The sequence below is a fragment of the Argiope bruennichi genome, chromosome 6, assembly GCF_947563725.1.
Source record: "Argiope bruennichi chromosome 6, qqArgBrue1.1, whole genome shotgun sequence".
Lineage (NCBI taxonomy): Eukaryota > Metazoa > Arthropoda > Arachnida > Araneae > Araneidae > Argiope > Argiope bruennichi.
This window is the reverse complement of record NC_079156.1, coordinates 86,263,285-86,289,856: the sequence shown is the minus strand read 5'-3', so window position 1 is coordinate 86,289,856 and position 26,572 is coordinate 86,263,285. Positions and strand designations below refer to the sequence as shown.

Below are 26,572 nucleotides of genomic sequence, written 5' to 3'. Positions count from 1 at the left end.
AAAAATGCTAAATTCACTCCAAAAGTTAAGATTTCGTAAATATTGTACGCCAATATCAAGTAAGGCGTTCCTGCCAGGGCAAATGTTATTATAGAATATACGAGAAAGTTTTGAGCAAATCTCTCCGGCTGGTTTTCAAAGTTACATCGAATTCATTTTAACTTTTACAAATATGATTTAATGTTGTGAGATATTGTTTTGATTAATATATTTACATTAGTAAACGAAATACCGAAATAATAAGAATAATTAGCAGCAGCACCAGGGTATTATTCACTTGTGATATTTAGCATATTTTCGCGTTTTGATTAAAATGGGCTTGAATTTTAGTATTGAGCATAAAGAGAGTTCTCGATAATTCAATACTGAACATAAAAATAAAAATAAAATTTAAAAAAAAAAAACATTGGATGTCGAAAAGCGGATTGTGATCGGGGGCTGCTATTTCAGGCAAAAATGAAACTTCTCTTCAGCTCAGTACAAAACAACACTGGTAAAAAAAAAAAAAAAAAAAAAAAAAAAAAAAACTCTTATTTTTATAATTAAAGGTCATTCCTCGATGCCTAGAATTCGTTATTATAAGATCTAAACTCAGAAAATAAGCTTCACAGAAAAAAAAAAAAAATCTTTATAGTTTTGGTGATTTTATTTGCGAGATTCTAACATTTTACTTTTTAATGGCCTTTTTAATTTAATTATAAATCCAAAATGTGCAAGAATTGTATTAAGAGATAATTTGATTTTTTTAAAATTAAATTTTGCTGTATCAAAAATATTTGAAAAAAGCTTTTGTATCTTTTGTAAAATTTCTTTGTTTGAGTTTCTGTAGTTATTGATTTATTTATTGCATTGAAGTATTTATAAGGCAGTCTTTAGTTCAAGGTTACTAGTGGCTATCCGCATCATTTGTTATTCACATGGCGCCATCTATTGATAAGAATATGAACTTTATATTAGGTCCTCAACTATTCGTTTCACAAATATATCAATCGTTTCCAAACAGATCAAAGTACTCAGAAATATTTCAGTACCTTTCAATATTGTACTACATTCAGAATATTGAACAGCTTCATTAAAATATCAATCAATATCTTTATATTAAGAAGATTGTTACTTAATTTATAAAGCACTTGTTGGCAATAATTAAGGCAGAATTTTTTTTTCCTCATAATACTTCTCAACTTTAAAATTAGCAAATAAAATAAAATTTTGATATGAAGTTATTGGAAGCATTTTATTATGTAACTTATATAGAAAAGCAATGAGCCTATAAGAATTTCATCATTGAATAAATAATTTTATTGTATATTGATAATATTTATAGTATATAATGATATGACAAATAATAATAATAATTAAGATTTGAGCACAAAACTTAAATGAATCTTTTAATATCTCAAAATTTTACAGAATATAGAATTTCATTGCTACAGATCTGAAGATAAATATAAATTTGTCTTCGAAAGTACTTGTGCAATTATAGATTTCAATTCAAATAAAATATAATTCATTTCATTCAAACAAAATATTATGTAGACTTTTATCATACATTTTTAAATATCAAAATAAATGATAGAGATTTTTTTTTTCACACGGAAAATGCCTGAGAATTTATTTAGTAATCAAAATAGCACCGGAATATTGTTTGATATTTACACAATATAGTAAATATGAATATTCAAAAATACAAAAAAAAAAAAAAAAAAAAAAAAAAAGAATAATAATGTATATTTCAAAAAGATTAAAACTTTCAAAAATATTATAAATGCATACAAATAAGGCAAGTCTTAAGAAAATCCTATGACTTGAGAGGAAATTAACAAGGAATGACTTGAGGGATTTAACTTATTATATACTAGCCGCCTTTGGCGACCAGCCGGTTCACCGGTCTGATCGCTCGCTACAATTTTCAATTAAATATTTTAAGTAACTTGTCTCTTAATAGCTTCTCAAACAAAACATTTTTAATCTTCAAATTTTGATAGTCATACCAAACTTATACTGTTGTTTAGATCGTTTCGTTCAATTTACTATATATATTTTGCTAATTTGTTGTCATTTCCGGTAAAACTTCAACTTTAATTTAAAGTGGAAATGCTGAAATTGCAATTAATGTAAAGATATTTTTTAATGAAACCAAGCGTTTTATTTTATTTATCATTTTTGTTGTTATTTATTTATTATTATTATTGAATATGAGTACTGCAAACAGAATCGTTCGGTATTTAAGTCTTATGTGAACTACAAAATATTTTTCATAATTTGCGTAATATCTCAAAGAATAATTCAACAAAAATTTCTCAGATTCAGCATAAAATTCAGTTTTTAGTTTTGCTTTCAAAAGGATTGAAATGAAATCAATAATAATATTTTGTTCCGGCCTATAAATATATTTCAAAAATTATGAAGTCTAAATTTTATGCAGTAAGGTATCATATTCTGAGAAATATTCTGGACACACCAAATTTTAAATAAACGGATGAATGTTTCTATTTTCCACGATTAACTAAGACTGACTTATGAAGTTTTGAATGTTAAAAATTTAGAAAAACTCAACATTTTCATAATTTTAGGCCAATTAATCTTGAGAAACCTGCGCGCTGATTGGCGTATTTTCTTTAAAACTATGAAAATCTTTAAAACTATGAAAAATCTAAAATTATCCTTTTTTTTTTTTTTTTTTGAATAGTGATATTCAAATTTTTATAAATCAGTCAGTTTAAGTGATTGATTTTGTTGATTGGAAATTAATTCTTTATTTAAAATATTAGTGTTTCAAGAACATTTTGTTAAACGTGATTTCCACAGCAGAAGCTTTATGTAAAATCAAAAATTCGTTATATATTAGAGTATTTATTGGATCAAGTTACATAAAATATAATCATTTTCCATTTAGACCATTTTAGCAGATCTGTGTCTATTACTAAAGGTTTACAAATTAGCAGTGTGGCCCTGATTTGAATGGATATCCTGTTCATATTAAACAAAACTTGCCTTAAAATAAAACTGATTTAATAATACAGATAGTGTAAAAGATCATAAAATAATTTTTCTTGAATTTATTTTTTAGAAAAAAATAATATTTCATGTTTGTTTCATTTCCTACAGACACGTGACGAAAATCACATTTTTGCAGATTTCATTTCCAAAAAGATTTAATTTATTTTTAAATGGAGCTTTAATCGATGTGATGGCAACACTTTGAAAAAAGCTAATTTTTTCCCCATGAATGCAAAACTGCTCGTGCAGCTTAAATTTTATTTTTATTTTGTACAAAAAAAATTGTTGAAAAATATAGTTAAATTATTTATTTAAAAATTAATTAAAAATAGAAATTTAATTTTGGTATCATTTAAAAGATAAATTTTTGATCTTTAACTTGATGTAAAAATCTTTTTTGTGCGGTAATATTTTCGGAAGTTATAGCAGAAACACGCTAAAATTTCGCTTATTTTTTTAAATAAATAAAATTTTAATTAAAAATTCGAAAAAATAACCCCGAGGTGCACATTCCCGGCCTCCAAGGTATACACGTGCCAAATTTCGTAGCTGTTGGTCGAACGGTCTGGCCTGTAGAGCGCCTGTAGACACACACACACACACACACACACACACACACACACACACACACACACACACACACACACACACACACACACACACACACACACACACACACACACACACACACACACACACACACACACATTCACACACAAACACATTGAGCTTTATTAGAAGTATAGATGAGAAACAAGGCCGTAAATTCTACATTTAACAATGTCTTATGGTAAAAAAGTAAATGCATTTAATGATATGATACAATATTTGCAAATTTAATGCATTTCAAATTATATCAATCACACATATATGAATTTCTATCAAGCAGTTCTGAATAGCACATTTGGTACTTTACGAGAGAATATGCTACAAGGCATTCATTCTTATCGTTTCATACAGATGTTTGTATTATTTGGCTATATCTATTATTTATAGGATCAGTTGATAATATAAAGAATAAAAAAAATGCTATTTAATTACTTTGATGTAAATTTGTGATTGTTTAACCCTATATTTACTGAATTATTTTACCATCAATTTTTCAAATTTAGTTTTGAACCATTAGTTAAGTTTTGGTAAGGAATAAACCCAAGAAAGAAGAAGAAAAAAACTTTTTCCATAAATTGAAATAATTTAATGAATATTTAAAGCTTTTTAATGTTGTTGTTAGTTTATATCTACTGCTTTCCATTGGAAGTACTCTCTAAGTGTTCTTTTAAATACTGTTAAAAATAGTCATATTACGGAGATATCAGCCGGATTTAAACGATACTTTAATGTACCGTCGGCAAATAAAGGGTTAGATGAATTTTTTGAAAATTATATTGACATCAGAAATAAATTGCATTAAAATATAGATACCTGGCTGTCTATTTAAGAATGCTGTCGACAGCTGAAAATTATAAATGGCATTATATTAATCAGCAATTTAATAAATAAAAGATTAATTAATAAAAAAAGAAGTTATTTCTTAGCCACAAGTTATTTATTTATTAGCCGATTTTATTCCATAGATAAAATTTCAGGAAAGGAAATCGTCCAGTATAAAAAAGATGTGAGCCTTTTATTAATTAATATTATTTTTCTATTATTTTCGATACTACATTACTTAAATTAAATATATTTATTCAATACTCACTATAATTTGCAAGTTCATTAGACATGAACTAATGGAGAAAAGTCATGATAGAATCAAGGGAGGTAAGAGACATGACTTTCTTTGCAAATGAAGAAATTAGGAACAAAAAGAGTCATTGAGGCTGACTGGCAATTACATTATTACAAGTCAGGTATCTAAATTTTGATTTGAAATATTATAACTCTTTTTTACATTGGAAATATGCGTGGATATTTTTTAAAAAGCCGAACTAATAAGACATGTCCAGAAATTTTGAAGCAAATGGTTGAAGAAAGATGATGAAGTTATAGAAAGCAGGTGGGCCCAATTTAATTATCCACTCTTATGATCATTCAAATTGGCAAAAAAATGTTCTGCTATTATTTTGCTCTTTTCCAGCAGAAATCCAAACAAAGCTATACAATAACCTGCACCCAAAAGAACGAAAACTCCTAATAAATCGGACATCGATAAAGCTGTTATTTTACTATGTTCAACTTCTTTCCAATTAAAGTTTATCCTGGTTTTAAATAACTCCTCTTGGTAAATTTTTTCATAAATGCCTGTGTTGATAATCATAGCGATTTGCTTGGTTAACTGCTTCTTGCAGCAAAACTGCTTTCTGACAGCTAATCCCACATTCCAAAACGAAATGGTCTCTTTAAAAATTCTTTTCGATGTATAAGGTTCTTCCCCGTATTCTAAAAGAAAAAAGAATCTTGGCCCGAAAACAGCATGGTAATTACTAATGTTGGTCGGAGCTACTACAATATTGTTGTCGATTAGCCAGTTTTGCGGAACTATGTATTTACCAATTTCCCTCAACGATTCATCAAGGCTTTGCATAAGAAGTTCTCTGTCAACTGATCCCTCACCGTATGAAGCTGTATATCTTCCTTCTCTCAGGGCATCGGCTAAATCTTTAATGGTTCGAATATCTAACTCATACAATGGAACTGTCATGCAAGATAACAACACACTTCGGTAAGAGGATGCGATTATAAACGCAAAAAATATCCAAACTCCCATGAGAATTCTGTCCTTAGATCTCTTCGGTTCAATATTTGTCTGCTGGCCCAGAATAATTCCGAGCATCTTCAAAAACAATTTTCGGAAAGCCTTTTTCATGTGCAAAAGAACTTTGAATAAAAATGGCATGATTAAGATTGTACACAGGATCAGAATCCATACGAGATTGTCGAAGGGTAGCGTGTAGAATGACACCCTTGGTAAAAACCGTGGTCGCTTGGTTGCAAATGAATTTTCTTCAACACCGTAAGGCAAGAAATCAGCAGCTGCTAGCCGCTCTGGAGTAATTGTCAAATGACCAATTGCAATGTCTGCGTTATTTCGATGGACTAGTCCAACAATGCCAGTCCAGTTTCCATCACTTGTCTTTTGCCCCCATTCGCCATCTTCTGGAGTAATAAGCTGGTAGTGAAATCCCAGTAGTTGAGATAAAACCTGGATGAAATTTGCCTCTACACCACCCGTAAAGAATATGCTTCCGTCTTCGTGATAGCTGATTTCCGTTAGATGTCGGAGGGGTAACACAGCTACTCTTAAGAAATTAGGAAACTTCATTTTTTACAAATATAAGAGATCCCCTCTCATGGCAGTTACAAAAAAGTGTTTGCACAACGCTGGCAGTTTATGGATGAGATAATTCTACAAATTATCCAGTAAAACCATTTTTAGGCAAATCTGATATAAAGCCTTACTACATGACAAACAATTGTTTTGAGATAAATAGTTGTTGTTTTCTTAAATTGCATTTTTGCATACTACCTTAAACTGTTATTAAGTTAATCGTTTTCCTTTACACCACATCGGAAAATTATACATCAAAAGAAGAGTTATTAAAAGTAATCAATAAAATTGTTTTGTCGTAAGAACATAACCGTCCAGCTTCTCAGTTTTTCACCCGAGGCAGTTTTTCCATTATTAACATTGATTTTTGACAGATAAGCTGAACAAAACAAATCAATAATGCGTTTTTGTAATGCAATGAATACAAATATTGTTGAATTATTCTATCTTTATTTCGGAAATTGCCATCTATTTTAGCATATGTCTTTCTTTCCATAGTTAAACTCATCATTAAGCAAACTGTATCATTTTCACTTTTGATTGATCATTTGATTTTTGTCGTCTTTAGCAACCATTTGCTTTAACAAGGAATATTGTTTTCCAGATGGTAAATTATTGATAAAAAAATGCAAAACTCTTTATATTGACCCTTTTGTTGTTTGACGAGAAGAAATTATGAGTTTTATTTAAATTGAAATTTATGCATAAATCAATTGCTTTTTCTTCTCCAGCTTTTATAATAAAATACAAAGAATAGAGATAGCCATTAAATCTTGATACCATTTAATAAGTTATTGCTTGATTTGGTTGTCTTAACACGATTAACAAAAATAACATTGGAAAAAGCTACTTATCTCAATTATCTTTAATAACAATCAAAAAAAAATATTTTATAAAGAATAGTTTTCATATGTATTTCTGTTGTTTATAATGGATATAATTTAAATAATTTTATTTTTCGTGAATGAATTCGTGTTTGCTTTTGGACTTTATATTTCTGTCGGTTATATAGAAAATTCTACTTCTTACATTGGAATTTGAATTAACTTTGTTTTTTGATTCTTTTTATAAGTTCTTTAATAGTTATTGATTCTTTTTATCAATTCTACAGTTTCATATAATTTATTTAAAATCGTCTTTACTTTATAATTGAGTCATTTTTTTATTACCTCTATATAAATAAGCGTAGTCAAAATAATGATGATGTTTCTTTAATTTAAAATATCTCTACCTTTTTTACAAGATTTATTTGTTAGAGAATTTTTTCAATAGAACATTTTATTACATACAGTAATATATATATATATTAATGCACTTTATTTGATTAAAGTAAAAAGTGTCAATATTTGAAACTGATGATTTTAACAAGTCAAGAATTTTAAGTGAAAATGTGAAAACTTGCTTTTCGCATTTGTATTATAATAACTGGTTTTTTTTACTAACTCATTTTTTCCGCTTAAAATATTTATGTAAAATGTGTACAGATAGCAGTGTCAGAAAAGCTTATGCTGTATAACATACAAATTTTTTTTTATATGCTTAAATGAATATGCATCAACATTTTCTAGATGATTATGACATCCTTTTTTTCGTAAATTAAATGTTTTCAAATCAATAAGAATTATATTTAAAATAGGCTAACAAAGAATGTTATTACTTGCATATTTGTTGGAAATAGTAGCAAATAATTTGTTTGAAAATAATAGGAAAGAAGTGAAAATGTTAAAGTGTTTGAGAACTATCAACAGAGTACCTCATTGTTTTTTATTTACGATAGAACTCAAATAAAGAATGAAAACTTTTTAGTCACACACATCAATATATAACATAAAATATTTATTTGTAATTTTTACATGGAAGAGGTATACAGACACATAGTAATTTTATTAAATTATTTGCTAATTGAAGACGGCCTAATAGGAATGTTTGCTAGATATAATAGTAACATCCATCAAAATGGAGATTTTCTCAAAATGCTCAATTTAATATTAAACAATTCATTTTTATTTTAATCTCTTAAAGCATCACACAATAAATCAAATGCTAAATATTTCCTTTTAACTAAATTATATACTTTTAACCAATTAACACCAAAATACAATTGATTTAACACCAAAGTAGTTTTGGAGCTAAACGAATTGATGTTCAAATGTAAAGCATCCATAGTATGCATGTATATATATACATGTATATATATATATATATATATATATATATATATATATATATATATATATATATATATATATTTAATATATATATATAATTTTATTAATTTAAATAAATTTGCAACAGTATAATTTTCAAAACTATATGTGAAAATCAGGATATGAGGCTGTAGGCTGATTCCAAGCTAAATAAAGTACAAGAGTTGAAGTCTGGAAAATTTGTTCTTAAAATGCACATGAGAAAGCAATGATTTTTAATTAAAAAAAGGCTTAAAATTTAGCAGTTTTAATAACACATAGAACATAAAGAATCAAATAGCAATCTCAGTAAATAAAGCGATAACAGTAGCAATTTCCAAAAAAATTAATAATTAAGAAATTGCAATGAGTAATTAATAAACAGCATTTTAAATAAATAAATGTGTAGTTAAAAAAACGATGAAACTGATATCTAACATATTCAAACAGCTTTTAAAAAGTTATGAATATTTTATTGCGTGACTGATTAAATACATTATCACGTAAAACAATACACAATGGGCCCCAAGATACGATGATGTTTAATTATAAAAACATTTCAGATATAAAAAGATAAATAAAAACAATCAGTACATTTATAAGAGTTTGCAATAAAATAAAATTCTTTTAAATTTATTCTTTACTTCTTAGTTTTTTATATATTTAATAATTAATTACTATGATTATTATTGAATTTTGTTAACGATTTTTCTTAATTTTTTTTACCATACCAAGAATTTTGTATTAAATCAGAACTAAATAAAATTAGGTTTTGAAAATTTAAACTAGTGTATGGCCATAAAGAATACTCTATTCTAAATTTTAAAATTAACATATCAAGAAGTAAATAAAAATTAAAGTATTATAAATGCTCCACTTTTAAAATATAGATGAAAGTAACTTAAATAAAAGTGTGTAAAAATAAATTTTTACAATGTTTAGTACTAAAGTAACTTCAAAGTAACCAAAATAAAATCAAATTTTAAGCAATATTTCAGCATTACATTATAGGACAATGAAGCGAATTGATAAGGAATTCGAATTACTGACGATATTCCGTTTAAAATATTATAAATAATCAAGCTTTATTTGTAAATACATCATACACACACAAAAAAATTATGTTTATTCCTCTATGGAAAATAATTAAATAAAAATGCAGTAGAAGAATTTTAAAAAGTGGTATCAAAAGTGGATAAGCTGCGTACGTTCCATTCATCATGGATTTTCTTGCACGCGTGTACCTGCAAAATAATATTACGAATTAAAGCTATTACGAATTTAAATAAACAAGACATTATTTTCTGCCAATCTCTAATCAATAAAAACTAGCTGGTAAAACAAAAGAACATTATATCAATCATTCGTCCAATTTTGTCGGTTTTTATTTCGTATTAAAATTATAGGCTTCTAAATATATCATTAATGAAAACTTGTCTCTTTTAACCTCCATTTTCGAGCGATATCTCCAAAATCATTAGATCACTGCAATTTTTCAGCTATAGCTTGTAACTGATTTCGATAGTTTTTGTTTCATATAAAAGTTCATAATACCTAAATATGCTATGAATAATTTCCTGGCTCACACGTGCAGCATCGTTTAAATGCAGTAGTGGTTTTCAGAAAAATCAAAAATACCACTGCACTTTACAATCACTCTGAAAGGAAAAAAATTCTGATAAAGTTCCTTAACTTGACAACTGGATTGATTTTGCTTTTTAAGTTGACCAATCAGTTTCGTCATTCTGCAAATGTAGCTAATTAATCCGAACGTCCCTTGTTTATTGAGCAAATTTAATTTAAAACAATATGTGCTTTTGTTGTAAAGTATATAGTTCATTAAAATTGACTAATGTGATTAAATTTATCTGTTAAATATAGTGTATCTTCAAAATAATATAGCTATTATGAATTGAAATAAACAATACTTTATTTTCTGCCAATATCTAATCAATAGAAACGAACTGATAAAACAAAAGAACATTATTTCAATCATTCGTCCAGTTTTGTCAGTTTTTATTTCGTATTAAAATTCTTGTCTTCTAAATATATGATTAATGATAACTTATTTCTTTTAACCTCCAGTTCGAATAGTTGATGGCCGAAGGCTGCTCATTTATACAATAAGTAAAATTGGCTCGATCTAAAAGGCTGTAATTTTTTTATCAGTTTTTCATTCATATGAAATTTTTTCTTATATAAAGTAGAAATTGAAATTTTATTACAATTTTATTTATTATTTCGACGACAACAAATACGCACATGGAAAAGTTATGTACACTTTCGTACATAAAAAGTAAAAATTTCAAGAAATTAACATCAAAATCTATGAATGCGATTTCACCGCAGATAGTTTTCAGCTTGTGGTGAATAGCATATAAGCTAGTTAACAACTCTTCTACCCGAACGATCGTTTTGGTAAAATGGTTTAGTTACTGGATTGCCAACCACAAGGTCCCAGGTTCTATCCTCGCGCATTCACATATTGTTAAATTGGTGACCCGGACGATAAACATACAACCTTCGTACAGCTGTTGTGGCGCCATCTACCCGCAACCAAAGTCGTCAAACTCACTTGGCGCGGTAATCAAAGTCGCCAGACGCACTTGGCGCAGCAGCATCGGTAACCACACACTCTCGCTACATGAACATCACCACAAGCTCTTAGTAAGTAAATGAAAGATAATATTTTAAGCTTTATTTAAGAAAAAATCATCAGTAATCGAGAGGCTAGCCCTAGTATGTCAAATAAATTACCAACCTCTTAATCATCTTATATTTGATCAGGATTTGTGATTTCGGGCCTACTGCAAAAATTCTTTAAGCATTGAGGATTCTTGATGTTCGAGACAGTTGGCACCTGATTGGTCTGCACTATCTTTTGAACTACGCTTTCCATTCTTTTATTGTTCACGTTATACTAAAATAAAGAAGAAACAAGTTGTAAAACAATGATGTTACATAGTTTAAATATTATTTAAGCCTTTGTTATTGTATATTGAGTATGAATCAACCTGCCAATGATTTGTGATCTAAATTTTTCACCACTTTCGAATTGTCTGTAAAGAATCAAAAGTATTCCATAATCAAACTCATTGATGAGTTTATTATTAAATACTTTTATGATTGGTGCAGAAATATTTAAATTTCTCCTCTGGCAACAATAATTACTCATTTAGTTATTTTTTATTGTAAAATAGTTAAGTTATAGTTACGTAGAATGACAAAATTTAAATCCGATCTTCGCAATTAACTAATTTTCAAACTGTTAAATAAGAATGCTAAAAAAATAATGCTCTAAATGATATATGGAATTTTTTTATGCTGTTCGAGTCGATGAATATACTGCTAAAACCAATTATGAAATTTCAATTTCTATACAGTTATATAAGTCATATTTAGTAAAATAATCATGTCATACTAACAAGTTAAACAAAGAGGTATCACTCTTGTTTGACTAAAAGTGGGGAAGTTGAATTGAGCAAGTTTAAAAATTACAATTTTTGATGATTTTAGACCATTTCAATGATATAATCGACAGAGATATGTTAAAAATTGTTTCTTGAAAGTCTTTCTAAAAGGAGTCTCTAGAAACCGTCTTTAATTGGCCTACAATGAGGAAATTCATAACTTTGTAATTCGGTCAGTTATGGTCGCAGATGTGTCAATTTTTTTTATTTTTATTTAAAACGGTATTATTCTAAGAGTAGTTTCTTAAACAATATTTTATTATTTTATTAGGAATGGGGGACTTAAAAAATTAGTCCAATTTTAATTTTTTCAACAATACACATTTTTTTAAAATTCATGCAACCTACAAAATTGTTCTTTATGTATTTTAGAGTATCTTTCCAAATGAGAATAGAAGTTGGCAACTTAAATATAACTATTGAATAATAATATTATTACCTCTAGAAATAATAATTATAAATATGTATGTGTGTATTGGAGTTTGACCAACAGCAACGACATATATATATATATAACTTGGAGAATGGAAACGCGTACTTTAGAGCGATTTCTTCGAAAATTTTATTAGAATTTTAATTGAAAATTCAGTTAAATTTTAGCATTTTACCGCTATAAAGTCCGAAAATATAATTGAATAAAAATAAATTTTACATCTTTTAAAATAAAAAAATGTCTTTTTAATAATATCAATTTAATATTCTTGCAAAAGTTTCCTGCATTTTGGCAATTTTTTGAATTTTTTCTTCTAATTTTTAACAAAAGAGTACATAATTGCCCTGAAATTCAATTTTTCCTTCTTTCAACAAATATTTAATCTCGCGATTCTCTTTCATTTCTGAAAGAATAGAAAGAGGATTCTTTTATTATCTGTATACTTTTTAATACGAAAAAGAGAAGAAATAAAATTGCAATATTACAAAAATTAATAGAATTAATTTTAAAAAAATGAACTAAGATGAAATGAGAAATGAATTGAGCTTTTACATTTTTAATAATGCTATGATATGGGTCTGGTTCCCATTATATATGCTCACGTTTACAATGAACAGAATATATGTAAGACGAAATAATGTGGCCTTAATATCAGACAATTTGAGGAATTCATGAGCATGAAGTTATATCCAAATCATTTAATTTAAAATTAATGAAACCTATATTCTCGGTAAGCCAACTGGTTTCCATAGACGATTAGCAATCAATAAATGAATTATTTCCTTTCTCATATTGGTCAAGAATAGTCTTTGAAGAATATTCCAAATTTCAACTCAGTGTAGGAGGTCAACCATTTTTTACAGATCCGTATACAAAATATAAACTATGTATATCTTCACATATAGATACAACTTGACGTAGGAGTAACTCAACCACACACCATTATTGTACCTACCAGGGAATTTGTTTATTTTCATGTCAATATTCACGTTTGTATTTGAGGTTACAGTTACGTTAAGTTGAAAAAATATTTTAATTAAAAAATCTATCACACAATTAAAAAAACCTGTTAAAGACTTACAGGAATGTCTGGAACATCCAGGATGACTTGAGGAACATAATCTATCCAAAGCTCATTTGAAATTTTGTTTACAACTTTCTGTTTAAATTCAGGGGTGAATTTGTATCCGTTTCTCATTTTGAGAAAGAGAATAGCTCTGTTGTCTCCGTTTGGCATTGTTTGTCCAACACAAATATAATCTTGGATCTCTTCAATGTCATGAACTGGAAAGAAAATGATAAATAATCTTTGTTATTACAAAGTTTCAGGAAAAAATGATCATATCTATGGAACTTTAATATATTTTAAACTTTCATAAAGAAAATATTAATTAAATAATAGACAATCAAAGGCTGGAAAAAACAGAAACAAAACCTTTGAGATATTATCCAATAATACAATAACTTTTAGAATGACACTTGTTTTAAAAATGGCAGAAAAATAAAATTTGTAATGAACGATTTATAATACTTCTTAACCTATCTACCTTAAGCACTGATTTCAAGATTTAAAAATCAAAATAAAAAAAAATTTATTAGAGAATATATTTTTCCTTTATTGGTACATTTATAATATATTTAAATTTAATTAAACTCGCATGCTCTTGTGACTTTTTTAAATACTTTTTGTAATATGATGACAATTACTCTTTTAGAGATGACGTTACTTTTTTAATAAATTAAGACAGTAAATTTCTTGCATTCATGCATAATATGTATAATATAAGAAATAATAAATATGATGTTAATAAGATAGAGTTATTATTAAAAAGATAAGATCCATTAACGTTAATCCTCGCATTTATTTTAAATATAAAGGCATTCTGAAACTTGCATCTTACTTGCAAAGTAAATGTCGCCTGATGCGAATCGTTCCCCATTCTGAATCAGTACATCATCACTGAAAAAAATTACAAATATGAAAATCTTGAATTCATTCATTCTGAGAAAATATTCTAATTTGCAAAATTTAACAAAAGGAAAGAATATTTACTTGAGCTTGATATTTTAAAAATAATACCTAATATTCTCTCATAATCTGAAATATAATTATGTTTTTTTTTGTTTTAATTTCAATACTCCATTATAGTGTATGTAATTTCTATTAATATTAAAGGAAAATGGAGACTTGTGAATATGTATGTGTTGATGCGTTACCAGATATACCATTTGACAAAGAATAAACAATAATTGGCGTAAGTGTACTTTAAATGGTAAGAATGTGCATTTCGGAAGGATTTAAAAATTAATTAGAATTTTAATTGAAAATTATTTTGCCGTCTTGAGAAAATTATTTTGGTGTAATTTTGACCTTCTCTAGAATGACTTCTGAAAATACCAGTGACTAAAATTCATTTTTTTAATTCCATTTAAAAATATTTTTAAAAATTAATTTATTAATAATACTGATTTTTTTATACAGAATTTTCTTGATTTTTTTAAAAAAATGTTTAAATGAATTTTTTGTTTTATTGCCAACAATACAATTTAATATTTCAATAAAATTCACATCGTTTTTCATTGTATCATTGAATATTTAATCGCGAATTCTTCTTCTAATGTTGAAAGTTAAGGAAGAAAGATTTTGCTTATCCTTTTTTCTGAAATGACGTTGTACTTGTGGAATTAGTAAGTGATTTTAAATTACCACAAAAGATATAATTCAATTTGAAACAGATTAACAGAAATCTTAAGTTTTAATGGCACTATGATCATATTAGATTCGATTCCATTGGAAATATTCCATTAGAACAGGTGTAATGTTATTGAAATATATCAGCTTTAATGACTGTCACAATTCGAAGATTAAAATACTTTGTTAAGAGAAACATGAACAAACATTACATAAGAAACTTAATTGAATTAAAACACAACCAATATTTTCGGCGAATGAATTGATTGTCGAATCTGCTAGGTGTAATAAATTATTGACATATTTTTATAATAAATTAAGAAGCCTCTTAAATTTCTAATTATTTTGATAGTTTATTCAGTTTAATGATAATAAAGGGAAACCAGATTTGATGAGTCAAGACGACTTTATAATCTTCACACCTCTTGCAAATTGTTCATTTACCTTCTCCCTTTGAGTACGAGTCCATTAGTTTTGGGATTGATGTAGCAAGAATCATGCTGAAACCATGCACCTGTAAAAAGTTGAATAATATAATGCTACATTTCACAATACTTTGTAATGAATTTTATGGGTATTTATGATATATTTAAGGATACATTAACATTTTGACAACTTGGACATCTATGGGATATAGTAGTAACCAGGATATTTAGAACATAAAGTCAAAGCTAAATTAGAAAACTTTTTTTTTTTTCATTTTAAAGCAAATTCACTGAAATTCTACAAATTTTTTAAAATTTTAAATTTTTGTCTTGCTTTTTTCTCTCTTATACTAAAATTATTGAGAAAAATTTATTTCGAAATTAGACTAAGGAAGCCCTTCAATTAAAAATGTGTAGGGAATGAAGAAACAGCAGGGTTGCTATTGTTTTTAATGGCACTTGTCATAGACAAGCCCACTGATCTTAGAAGACAGTGAATTTAAGCCAAGAATGCGTCTCTTGTTTTTCAGTAGCGCCATCAAGGGCCCAGAGTGTGACTTAGCTGCACACACGTCACAACCCTTTTTAAAGGGGCGGACTTTATTCATGCATTTCATTCACTCATAGACAAATTATAATTTAGACCTGAATCAGAGAACGATCGCCATCCAGAACCCCAGTTGTATTACTTTCGACATGGAGGACTTTGTGACCACGGGATTCAAACTCGCAACCCAAGGGACGCGAATCCAACGCCCTACGAACCAGGTTATCCAGGATATCCCAAAAGCAGGTTTAATTTTTGTTTAGTACAAATTTTGTATCTAAATGGAAACTATAATAAATTTTAATTTTAAAATTTAGGCATCGCATCTTTTATGATAAAAGTTCACACAAAACTCAAATATGTAAGATTGAATTAAATTGGAAATTTATCAGAGTAATAAATTCCTTTCTAATATAATAACGAATTATTTCCCTCTGCCATTTAATTTTCTGAAGAGATTTCTAATATAAATCTGCGCCATCAATGCTAGTATTGTATTTAAGCAAAAATGAAAGCAAAAATATTTGTAATACTAGGTATGTACAGGTTAAGTTTGAAAATTTGTACCTGGAAATTGGGAAAAATAGGTCTTCGTAAGTATTTCGTTATTTTCATCTTTCCACAAACCAAGTGGCAAAGCCGGATACGGAACAGTTAATATGAATTCTCCTTGACGACCAACAACTGGGCGACCTGCAATGAGAAAGTAAGAATATTTTATTTATCTGATATCTTAATTACAATAATTGCAAGTAAAAAAGTGAAATCAAAGTTACTAAAAATGTTTAACAACTTATGCACATAATCTTATTAATCTTTTTCATAATGAAGATTAATTAGATCAATGTACAACCAATAACTTGTACATTAATTTGTAATTTGTGCATTAATTTGTAATAAAAACCAATGCCTTCTACATTTGATCAAAAATGTAAATAATATTTTGGTAAAATCAGGAAATTTATTTAGTTTGTTTTGAGATTGATTAATGTGTTGTTGAATGCTAAATGGGGACTATGATCGGCTGGCATCATAGTCCCCATTGGCATGGTTGTTAGATAATCAGAATGATAATTTATGCAACAAATATTCGTACGGCACAAGAGTGATTAGATTAGACCAATTTTATTAAAATATTATTTTAAAGCAATACTAGACGGGCTTTGGGATTTAACTTGTAATTTTGTACTATACTCAAACGTCGAGGACGACACTTATGCTGATTTTCCCCTCTCCAAACTTCTGTCAGAGGACATTTGACCCCCATGGTTTTAGCGTGAATTTGAAATGTTTACACGATGGCAAATACTTTATTGTTTTATAACTCCTAGTAATAACTGTTAAAGAAAATGGGGGACAAAGGCAAATTTATTTTTGGAGAAAATTAAAAGCTTTTAATAAAGTAAAATGTTTGCGCGGAATAAAAGATGATATTGGAGTTTCTTATTTTCTGGGGGCAGTATTTTTCCGAAAGCATTTAAAAAAAACAGCAAAATTTCATATTTTTAAATAGAGCTTCTTATTTATTAGAACTATAATATTATAAGGGATTAGAGTTTTGTAATCGAAGACTATTTTCCAACATCCCTTTTTTTTCTTTTCTGTCAATCTATCAGATGTGTACTGCCGTCAAGGAAGCACTTATGCTCAGGTATATATTATTCAGTGTCAATTTCCATATTTATCAGTCAAAATTTGCAGGGTTCCAAAAGTGTCCTTTCGTAATGAAACACTGTTCGATGTATGATGGTTGTTCTATAATCTATGTTTCAAAATCCGACGATGGGATAAAGCCGCCTCAATGATAGTCTATCTACCGTTCAAAGACGGAGTATGCAAAATATCCTGTTGGTCATCTCTTGTTTGGAGCAATTGTATGGTAAAGATATTTCTTCACGTAAGCTGTGTGGTGAATATCATATAAGCCAGTTAACAACGCTCCTACTCGAACGATCGTTTTGGTAAAATGGTTTAGTTACTGGTCGTCGAACCACAAGGTCCCAGGTTCTATCCTAGTGCATCTCAAACTAATTGGTGTCATCTAAATTGGTGACTTCGGACAATGAAACTTCAACCTTCGTACAGCTGTTGTGGCGCCATCTACCCGCAACCAAAGTCGTCAGACTCAATTGACGCAGCAAACCCGAAAGTCATCAGACACACTTGGCGCATCAGCACCCACAAAAAGCTCGCCATAACGCTTGGCGCTACTCAAATAGGGTACAGGCCCATTTAGACACCAACTAATAAAATACTTCACCACTCAACAGCCGTATCGTTCGTCTCACCTTCGACTCACTGGAGGGAGAGTACTGTAGTGAATAGCATATAAGCCGGTTAACAACTCTTTTACGCGAACGATCGTTTTGGTATAATTGTTAAGTTACTGGACTACGAACCACAAGGTTCCAGGTTCTATGCCCGCACATCCCATACCGCTAAAGCTGTTAGCCGATTTTCTAAGTGCATTCTGGGAAAGTTTTTAAATAATGTAGAATATTTTTTTCTTTATTTATATTGAAGTATTCAAAAGTAAGATCTTACCTTCAGCATCTACACACTGGTATTTAACTCCGAGCGATGGTACCTGAGCTTCAGCAGCATAAACAGGCAAGTTATAATCATTTCCAGAGAAGGGTAATAATGTTTCTGTGGCACCTAGAAAGGGAGAGAAAGCAAAAACAATAAAAGGCTCGTATAATGATAAAATGTAAAACTTCATTCAAACGGAATCTTATCTCAGATAAATCATTTTTTTTTCAATATTTATATGTTCAAAAGGATGAGGTTATTAACTTTAAAATTTACATAGTCTGTAAAAAATGATTTTTGGGACATACTTACCATATAAGCATGAAATTAACACATCATCTTTGACAATACTTTGAATGTATTTGTAATTTTGTACTTTGACTGCGCAACCTCCTAGAGCAATCGCTTTTAAGTGTCCAAAGTTGGTATTTGATGGTCCTAGAAAAAAAAGATATTAACCATATGTATTCATAACCAACTGTTCTACGTAACAAATGAAGGGTGTTTGAAGTTCTGAAAGGGCAGAAATAGACGGCCCTTTAATGAATTAGATTCACGGAAAAATAGTTTCATTTTTTACTTCTAGAAATAAAATCTTAATCTTAAAAAAATAAATGATTCATTTGAAATCAATTTCATGAATGATAATGTTTCCCATTTCGTTTTATAACAATTTGCCGCCTTTCTTTGCAACTTCATCATTTTGATTCATACGATTTCTGGTTCTCATCCAAAAAAAATGAAATATGATATCATTACAATATTATTACTGTGATTTTTTCTATTCAAAGAACTTTGCAGAAACATAAATAAATGATGATTTCTTTTCGCAAAAGTTTGATTTTTTAATGGATGTGACATCACTTCTCATCAAAAATGTAATGAATCAATCAACAAATGCATGGCATTCCGTTATTATAGAGAAACATGAATCTTAAACGTTTTGCCAAATAAGGACATGTTTTTTTGATTATATAATTTCACCAAGTTTAATAGCACACATTAGAAGTAAATATCTGCAGGCAGACCAAGCTTCGTTCGGAATCGTTTTTTTTGTTTGTAAAATTGCAAATAAAATCTTTTTCTATGGTTCTTTTAAAGTTGTAAACGAAAGAATTGCTGTATTGCAAACACGGGATCGAACACGAACTAAATGCTTTGGAGACGGAAGTTCCAAACTCTACTCCATCTCTGTTGCGCTTATGTAGGTCATGTAGAGCCACATGTCCATATTTAGTTATAAACATTTTTCTGTGCATAAAATGTCGTTTTTTTCGGAAAAGGTACCTATATAGATAAACTTAAAAAGTAAAACCTTATTTAAATATAAAATTTGACCCAAATCGTTAGAACCATTTTTGAGATACACGAAATATACATATATATATACAAGAATTGCTCGTTATCCGATAAAAACACACAATACTTTACTAATTTTCCCAAATCAGTGGTATTATCTTCCTTTGAAGAATTTCAGCTTTCGATCGGGTCTGTGCTGGCTCATTAGGACTTCTCAATGATGATAATATGGACTGATGATAATAACAATCTATTTTTCATTGCCATCAATCCTTTGCATTTGCTATGAGACAATTTCGATCAATCATTTCAATGAATCATTTATGTTGGGAGTTTTGAATTTCTTTTAATTAATGTGGAACTAAAGAGCCTATTTTTTTTTAAATTCAGCTTTTGCAAATGCTTGTTGTAAGTTGCAAGTTGCATTATGCAGCCTTCGTTTTATATTATGTAGTAAAAGGACACCATCGTCCTGGCCTAGTAGTAGCGCGTCTTCCCAGTGATCTGGGTATCCCGGTTTGGGCGTAGTTCTTCTTTATCCTGTGTTCTGTCTGTGAGGTGTGTCTATAGGTGGTTGTGTCAGGGGTCTTTATCCTCAGAAGCTACATCACTTTGCTTTCCCTGGTCTCTTGGCTTTCAATTCATGGGGGATAAGCAACAACAACTTAGACGACTAGACAAGAGCATTCATTCTGCCATCAGCAGCTTGTTTTGATTAACCGGAATATTTACTAATTCAATTACAATTGTTAATTTAGTTCTGGCATGACAGCTACATTAAACATCAGTACCATAACTTCACAGATCTCTATTGTTTATTGTTTTTTTTTTGAAGTAGAGTTTATCACACTTATTTTAAGCGTAGTAATTTTATTCCAAATTATTATTATTATTTTTTTTTAGTTTTCCCAATTTGTGTTTATAAGCTTAAAGATGATCTCAATACAAAATATTTTCTCTTTGCTATTAAAACAATTTTTTTAATAAGCTATTTTTTTTTACTGTTTTAGAATTAAAATAGCAAATTCTTTATTTATCAAATTTGAGAAAAATATAATATTTAATTTAAAAAAACACATTTATTTTCAACTTAAATTTAGACGTTAAACTTTGTCAAAGTCATTTAAAGAAACCTCTGGACACTGTTTTAAGGCAATAAAATCATGTCATTCAAATGGTATTTTCATTATTATGATTTTTCCTTACTTGGGGCTGCTTTTATCTTTTCCAGCTTGTCAACTAAGCTGGTTACTAAGAAAATGAACGATACTTTATATTCGGAGATCACGTCCCAGACATTATAACCATCTTTCATGCCATATGGAAAGCCGGAATGAAGAAGCAGTTTGACGCCAAGCGACATGCAGGCGACAAAATAGTTCCACACACTCCATCCCATCTAAATAACGAAGACAATATAGTTATGTCAGAATTACTAATATATTTTATTAATGTTATAACTGCACATTAAGAATAAATTTATCTGAACTGAAGATGTCAAACATTACATCTTTTGTCAAAAGAACTGAAGGGTGTCCTAAAACTAACTCAAGATTTGAATTTGCCACCATTCGTACAGCAAAGCGTTGGCAACCCCATTAAAAAAACCATTTGTTAGCTGATAGTTTAGGGTTACTAAAAATGGAGCGTTACACGATAGAACAACGTATTTTCATTGTTGAACAATATTTCAAAAACAATGAAAGTCTGGTGGCAACAGTTCGAACATTTGAGAATTTAATCCCTTGGTCTTGGTCTACCCCATGACGACCCACCTACCAGAAAGGTTGTAAAAAATTAAATGTCACCGGGGAGAGAACCATTATTTATTTATTAAAAGACTGACAATCATCGCCAGAATATTGGAGGTAAATAAGGGTATACATTATAGTTCATTTGACTAAAATAAAACATTTAAATTAAATAATTAACAAGCTAATTCTGGGTTCAGGAGATTAAGTTGAAAAGTACACATAGAAAGCAGTAACACACATAAGCACAAAAAAAAAATCACAATGTCCAAAGGGTGGGTGACATATAGACATAGTAGTATAGTAGACATATAGCAATATCAAACAATGTACCGATATCTAAAATCATACATCTATCCCCTTATATAAAGTGAAAAATAGGTGAATGACACAAATACAAGGTGATAATACAAAACAGATCTAGAATGACAAACACATGAAAAAAAAAAGAGAATTACTTGAGGGTAAATCAAGAATATGAACAAAAACGTACAGTTTTTTATAGCTATAACCCAATGTAAAACAAACAAACAACTAGAAGTTGTGCCAGAATAATTACATAAATAATCAATTAAAGCAAGACAGTAAACAACCCAAAACACAGATCCGTCATCCTAGCCTCCTCTGAATTTCCTCACAAATATCCTTAGATACTTCACAAATTTTCCCTATAATCCTTAGCGAAGACTCTTTCCTGAGTACGCGAAGAAACGAATGAGGTTTTGATTCGCTAGAGGGGTGGGTGAGGTGGTAAGGACTAGTGTGTGTACATTCAAAAGCGAAGTAGTCGGCATTCCCCAGACCACCGCAGAGGCAGAATGGGCTGTTTACTATATTAAATCTATATAAATGAAAAGGAAAATGACCATGTATAGAAACAAAAAATAATAAGCATTTATTATGCGTAAGTAGATTAAAATCAACTCTGGGAACATACCCCCTGACTCTTATACCTTCGTTTGAACTATTCCAATATCGCTGCCATTCATCCAAAACAAACTGTTTCAATTTTTTTAAATGTGTATAAGAGCCTGGTATTGCCTACCAACCCTTCCGCCTTGATCATTAATTTAATATTAATAAATTTCGAATTGCATTTCTTTTTCTTTAAAATTTTATTGGATGAAAGGCTATCTGTAAAAATGTTAATTTTGACGTAGTTTTCCAAAGCTCAGCTACCCGCAAAATTAACTGCCGCCAGCTCAGCCTGGAAAACAGACTTATAAGGGGCTAATTTAAAACAATGAACTCTAATTAGTTTATTATTTTTAAAAATGCACACCGTAGCCCCAACCTTGCCCCTTAAATCCAGAGCCGCCAGTGTGCACCTCAGATTCAGGATCTTTGATACTATTTGGAAATTAAATTGTTTTATTTTTTATAGAAATATCATTAATTTTAATATTATTATCTAGTTTATCAACATCTAAAATGCACTTAAAATTTAGGGACCTTTTATGCAAATCTGGAATTTAAAATAAAGACTTTTCGCAACAATATGGAAAGAAGATATTCCAAAAAAAAAAAAAAAGTCAGTGCGTTAATTGGACTAGTCTTGTAACATTTAGCTATTTTAATTAATGAAACCCGTTGAATTGTATGTAACTTAGCAATCCTTTGCTTAGTTAAGTGCCTTGTCCATACGGCAGCACTAGGGATTGCAATACCGGACCAAAATTTCAATACCGGTATTCGGTATTTTTCAGATCTTAATACCGGGATACCGGTTTTAATACCGGTATTAGAAATTTTAGAAAAATAAAGAAAACACAGGTGTTTCTTTGTTTTATTTGCCAGTTTCATTAGAGAGTGTAAATGTTACAAAAAATAATTTGTAACTTATAAAATATAACAGTATATAAAGAGTCGCAAATAAGTAAGGGAACATCTTATTTATTTAAATCATAAAAAAAGTGTAAATATCACTATTCAGTCTGTGGTACTATTAAAATTTTTTGAAATTTGATAATAAAAAAACATAATGCATCAGTTGTACTATCATTAAGCCTGAAAAGTAATTTTGTGCAAAAATGACCAGCTGTCAAAAACGCTCTTTCGGCATCTACGCTAGTTGGTGGTACTGTTAGCAATGCGCGATATACTTTTTCCAAGTATTTACCTATATATCGCTCATCTTCAACTAAATCGATTTCTCGTCGGGTGGTTTTTGATATAGCTGATTTCTGTACTGTAGTTTGGTTCTTTGAAATTTTTTTTAATCTATCGCTAATTCTAATTTTTGTTCAAGAGACAATTCATTTTCACTATCGACATTGATGTCATCATAATCTTCGATAAGTTAACCGTATTCTTCTGAATGTGTATAGGTTTGTGGGTAAAAATATTTAAGAAAATTTACTATAAACTTAATCAGATTTGAATTGGTTATTTTCTTTTCTTCTTTTTCATTTTCATTTTTAAAATCATTATAATTAAGTAAATACCATAAGACATTTTCTATTTTGGTGTGCCTTTCAACTGTGTGATTTTTCAATGTAATATATAATTCTTCAGATAGTGATGTGTGCTGTTCTTTCAGTGACTGCAACATGAAATTTATTGTTGCATTAGCTGTTAATAAATTAGAATCTCTCCGACATAATGCCTCAATAGTCAGTTTTATTGGAAGTAGAGCTGATATAGCTCTGGATATTAAGTCGAATTCACTATCTGAAAAATTAATTTGCAGGTTAAGTCGATTATTGCTTTTTGGATTGGATTTATCAGTTTCAAAAATCATTCCATCATTAGGAGTAAACTATTCCAATGTGTTTTAGAATCTAATATTAACATATATTCTGTTTTATTTTCAGTTAGTATATATTTTAGCAATATGTCATTTTTTATAGGGGAACGTTTAAATATCTTAACAATTTTTTGAACTTTATAAACTATAGGAAGCAATTCGTGATGGGTTAATATTTCATCCTCATTAGAAATATCTTCTTCAACAACGAGATTGTCATTATTTTATTGTCAATATCACTCACTCTCACTCTTACTCTCTTCAAAGTTGGAATCCGAAGTTTCTATATCCACAGTATTTGGATTCTTCTGTTCTTTATTTTTTGATATCTATTACTCCTAATTGAATTCCATCAGCATAACACAATTGCTGATTTGCACCAATCAACTTTCTAACTTTGTTCATAACTGTTGCTCCATCAGTCGTTATGGATACAATATTTTCTTTCAGGGATAATCCATGTTTCGCTAATTTAGATTTAAGCAATTAATTAAGCCATTAATTTCGTCCATTAGGGAGATATAAAAGCAAAAACGTATACTATTTTGCTATGTTGGCGATTCCTGAACATTTAGTGGAGACAATTTTAAAAATTTCTAGTAAATACCGAAAAACCGGTATTTCAACTTGTGAATACCGGTATTACAAAATCGTACAAATAGCTCAAAATACCGGTATTCGGTATCCCGGTATACCGGTACTGCAATCCCTAGGCAGCACAATACAGGAGAGACTTTTCTATCACAGCATAGTACCATTCTTTTAATAAATTTATATTGACACTCCAGTTTGGCCGAGTTATATAATTAAAATTATTTATCAGTATCTAAAGCTTTTTATCTAAATTAAGAATATGTGGGGTACAGGTAAGTTTATTATCCATAATTATTCCTAGGTACCGGAGAGAGTCAACCATTTTAATAGTTTTATTATCTAATTTGAAAATGGGTAGTCGCTTGAAAGCAAAAATCCTTTTTTATGTCTATTATTATTGTGTGTTCCTCTAAAAAAGACAACTAACGTTTTCTCTATTGAAATATTCAGCCTGAGTTCTTTTAATTTATTATTCAATACATTAAGACCTGAATTAAAAAATGTCTCAAGTTTCATTCAAGAATCAGCATTAACACTCAGACTAAATCATCCACATAGGTTTGGAGGTACAATGCATCATTATTTAACAATGAAATTTCATTAAAGTAAAAATTCCATAACTTTGATGAGTAATTTATATATGTATATATATATATATACATATATAAATTACTCATCGTTCAAATAACTCTGTCTTGGATTGAAGGTGAGCTGATCCCTGGAATATTTATATTGATATTTACTTTTCTCTTTAATTTCTGAAAAGCTATTTTAAAAGTATGTCCGAATTTTTCAATGCAATTGGAACAGTAAGTCTCCCTTGCCTTACTCTTAGTCTGGTTAATTAAATTCTTTCATTCCCCTCGTCCTATTCAATAAACAATGCCAACAGCCTGGACTAGATCCTCGGATTCTCCAATATCTCTGTATCTTTTAAATTTTCTATATAGTGTGGTAACTCGGTTTCTTTTAATTTTTAAGTCAGAATTGGCTCCCTAAATCGTGTGATTCAACACCACTGGATTTCTTTTTATGGGGTTATTTGAAGTCTAGAGTCTATACCAACAAACTCACAAGCAAGTGCCCATAGAAGGGGGAGATTCAACGCTGCATCAACGAAATTCAGCTAGATGTTTGCAAAATGGTCATGGAAAATTTCGATAAAAGAGTGCGTATGAGTCAGTAAATCCTTGAAGGCCATTTGCCGTATATGATATTCTATACATAACCCTATCTCGTTTACTTTACGATTCAATAAAAATATAACAATTTAAAGAGAAAAAAAAAACTGAGATTTTTGTTTAATTCAAATCCTGCTTTAACGCTCCATTTTTGCTATTCCTAAACTATCAGCTGTCTGATTTTTTTAATGTGATTGCCAAAACGTTACTGTACGAATGGTGGCAATCTCAAATCTTGCGCTCATTTTGTGACACCTTTATAAATAATTATGCGAGGTCTGTACTTACTGGATAGAAACTATGAACAGTATCACCACTTTTTAGGTCCCAATGCAATGCAAAATGAGTCAAGGTACCAAGAAGACTCTGAAATGAAAATTTTTAAAACATAGTGTTTCCTTTATTAATATGTAATCTAATTAAAATCAAATTTATTAAGTTTCTTTGT

At 29.2% G+C, this 26,572-nt stretch overlaps 2 protein-coding genes across 2 annotated transcripts in view; both read right to left on the bottom strand.

The window, feature by feature from the left end:
• Positions 1-5,011: 5,011 nt before the first annotated feature.
• On the bottom strand, positions 5,012-6,262 carry LOC129971811 (glutamate receptor ionotropic, delta-2-like). Its single transcript, XM_056085787.1, has one exon. The coding sequence runs from the start codon at positions 6,260-6,262 to the stop codon at positions 5,012-5,014; it is 1,251 nt and encodes a 416-aa protein (XP_055941762.1).
• Positions 6,263-9,513: 3,251 nt separating this feature from the next.
• Positions 9,514-26,572, bottom strand: part of LOC129971486 (acetoacetyl-CoA synthetase-like) — a 34,743-nt gene continuing 17,684 nt past the window's right edge. The window contains exons 10-19 of the mRNA XM_056085304.1: positions 26,413-26,490; positions 21,059-21,251; positions 18,866-18,991; positions 18,566-18,679; positions 16,589-16,714; positions 15,494-15,563; positions 14,259-14,317; positions 13,439-13,641; positions 11,216-11,374; positions 9,514-9,698 (exon numbers count right to left, since the gene is read on the bottom strand). Coding sequence (XP_055941279.1) covers positions 11,228-11,374; positions 13,439-13,641; positions 14,259-14,317; positions 15,494-15,563; positions 16,589-16,714; positions 18,566-18,679; positions 18,866-18,991; positions 21,059-21,251; positions 26,413-26,490 — 1,116 coding nt within the window. The 3' untranslated portion in view covers positions 9,514-9,698; positions 11,216-11,227. The remainder of the gene's footprint in view (positions 9,699-11,215; positions 11,375-13,438; positions 13,642-14,258; positions 14,318-15,493; positions 15,564-16,588; positions 16,715-18,565; positions 18,680-18,865; positions 18,992-21,058; positions 21,252-26,412; positions 26,491-26,572) is intronic.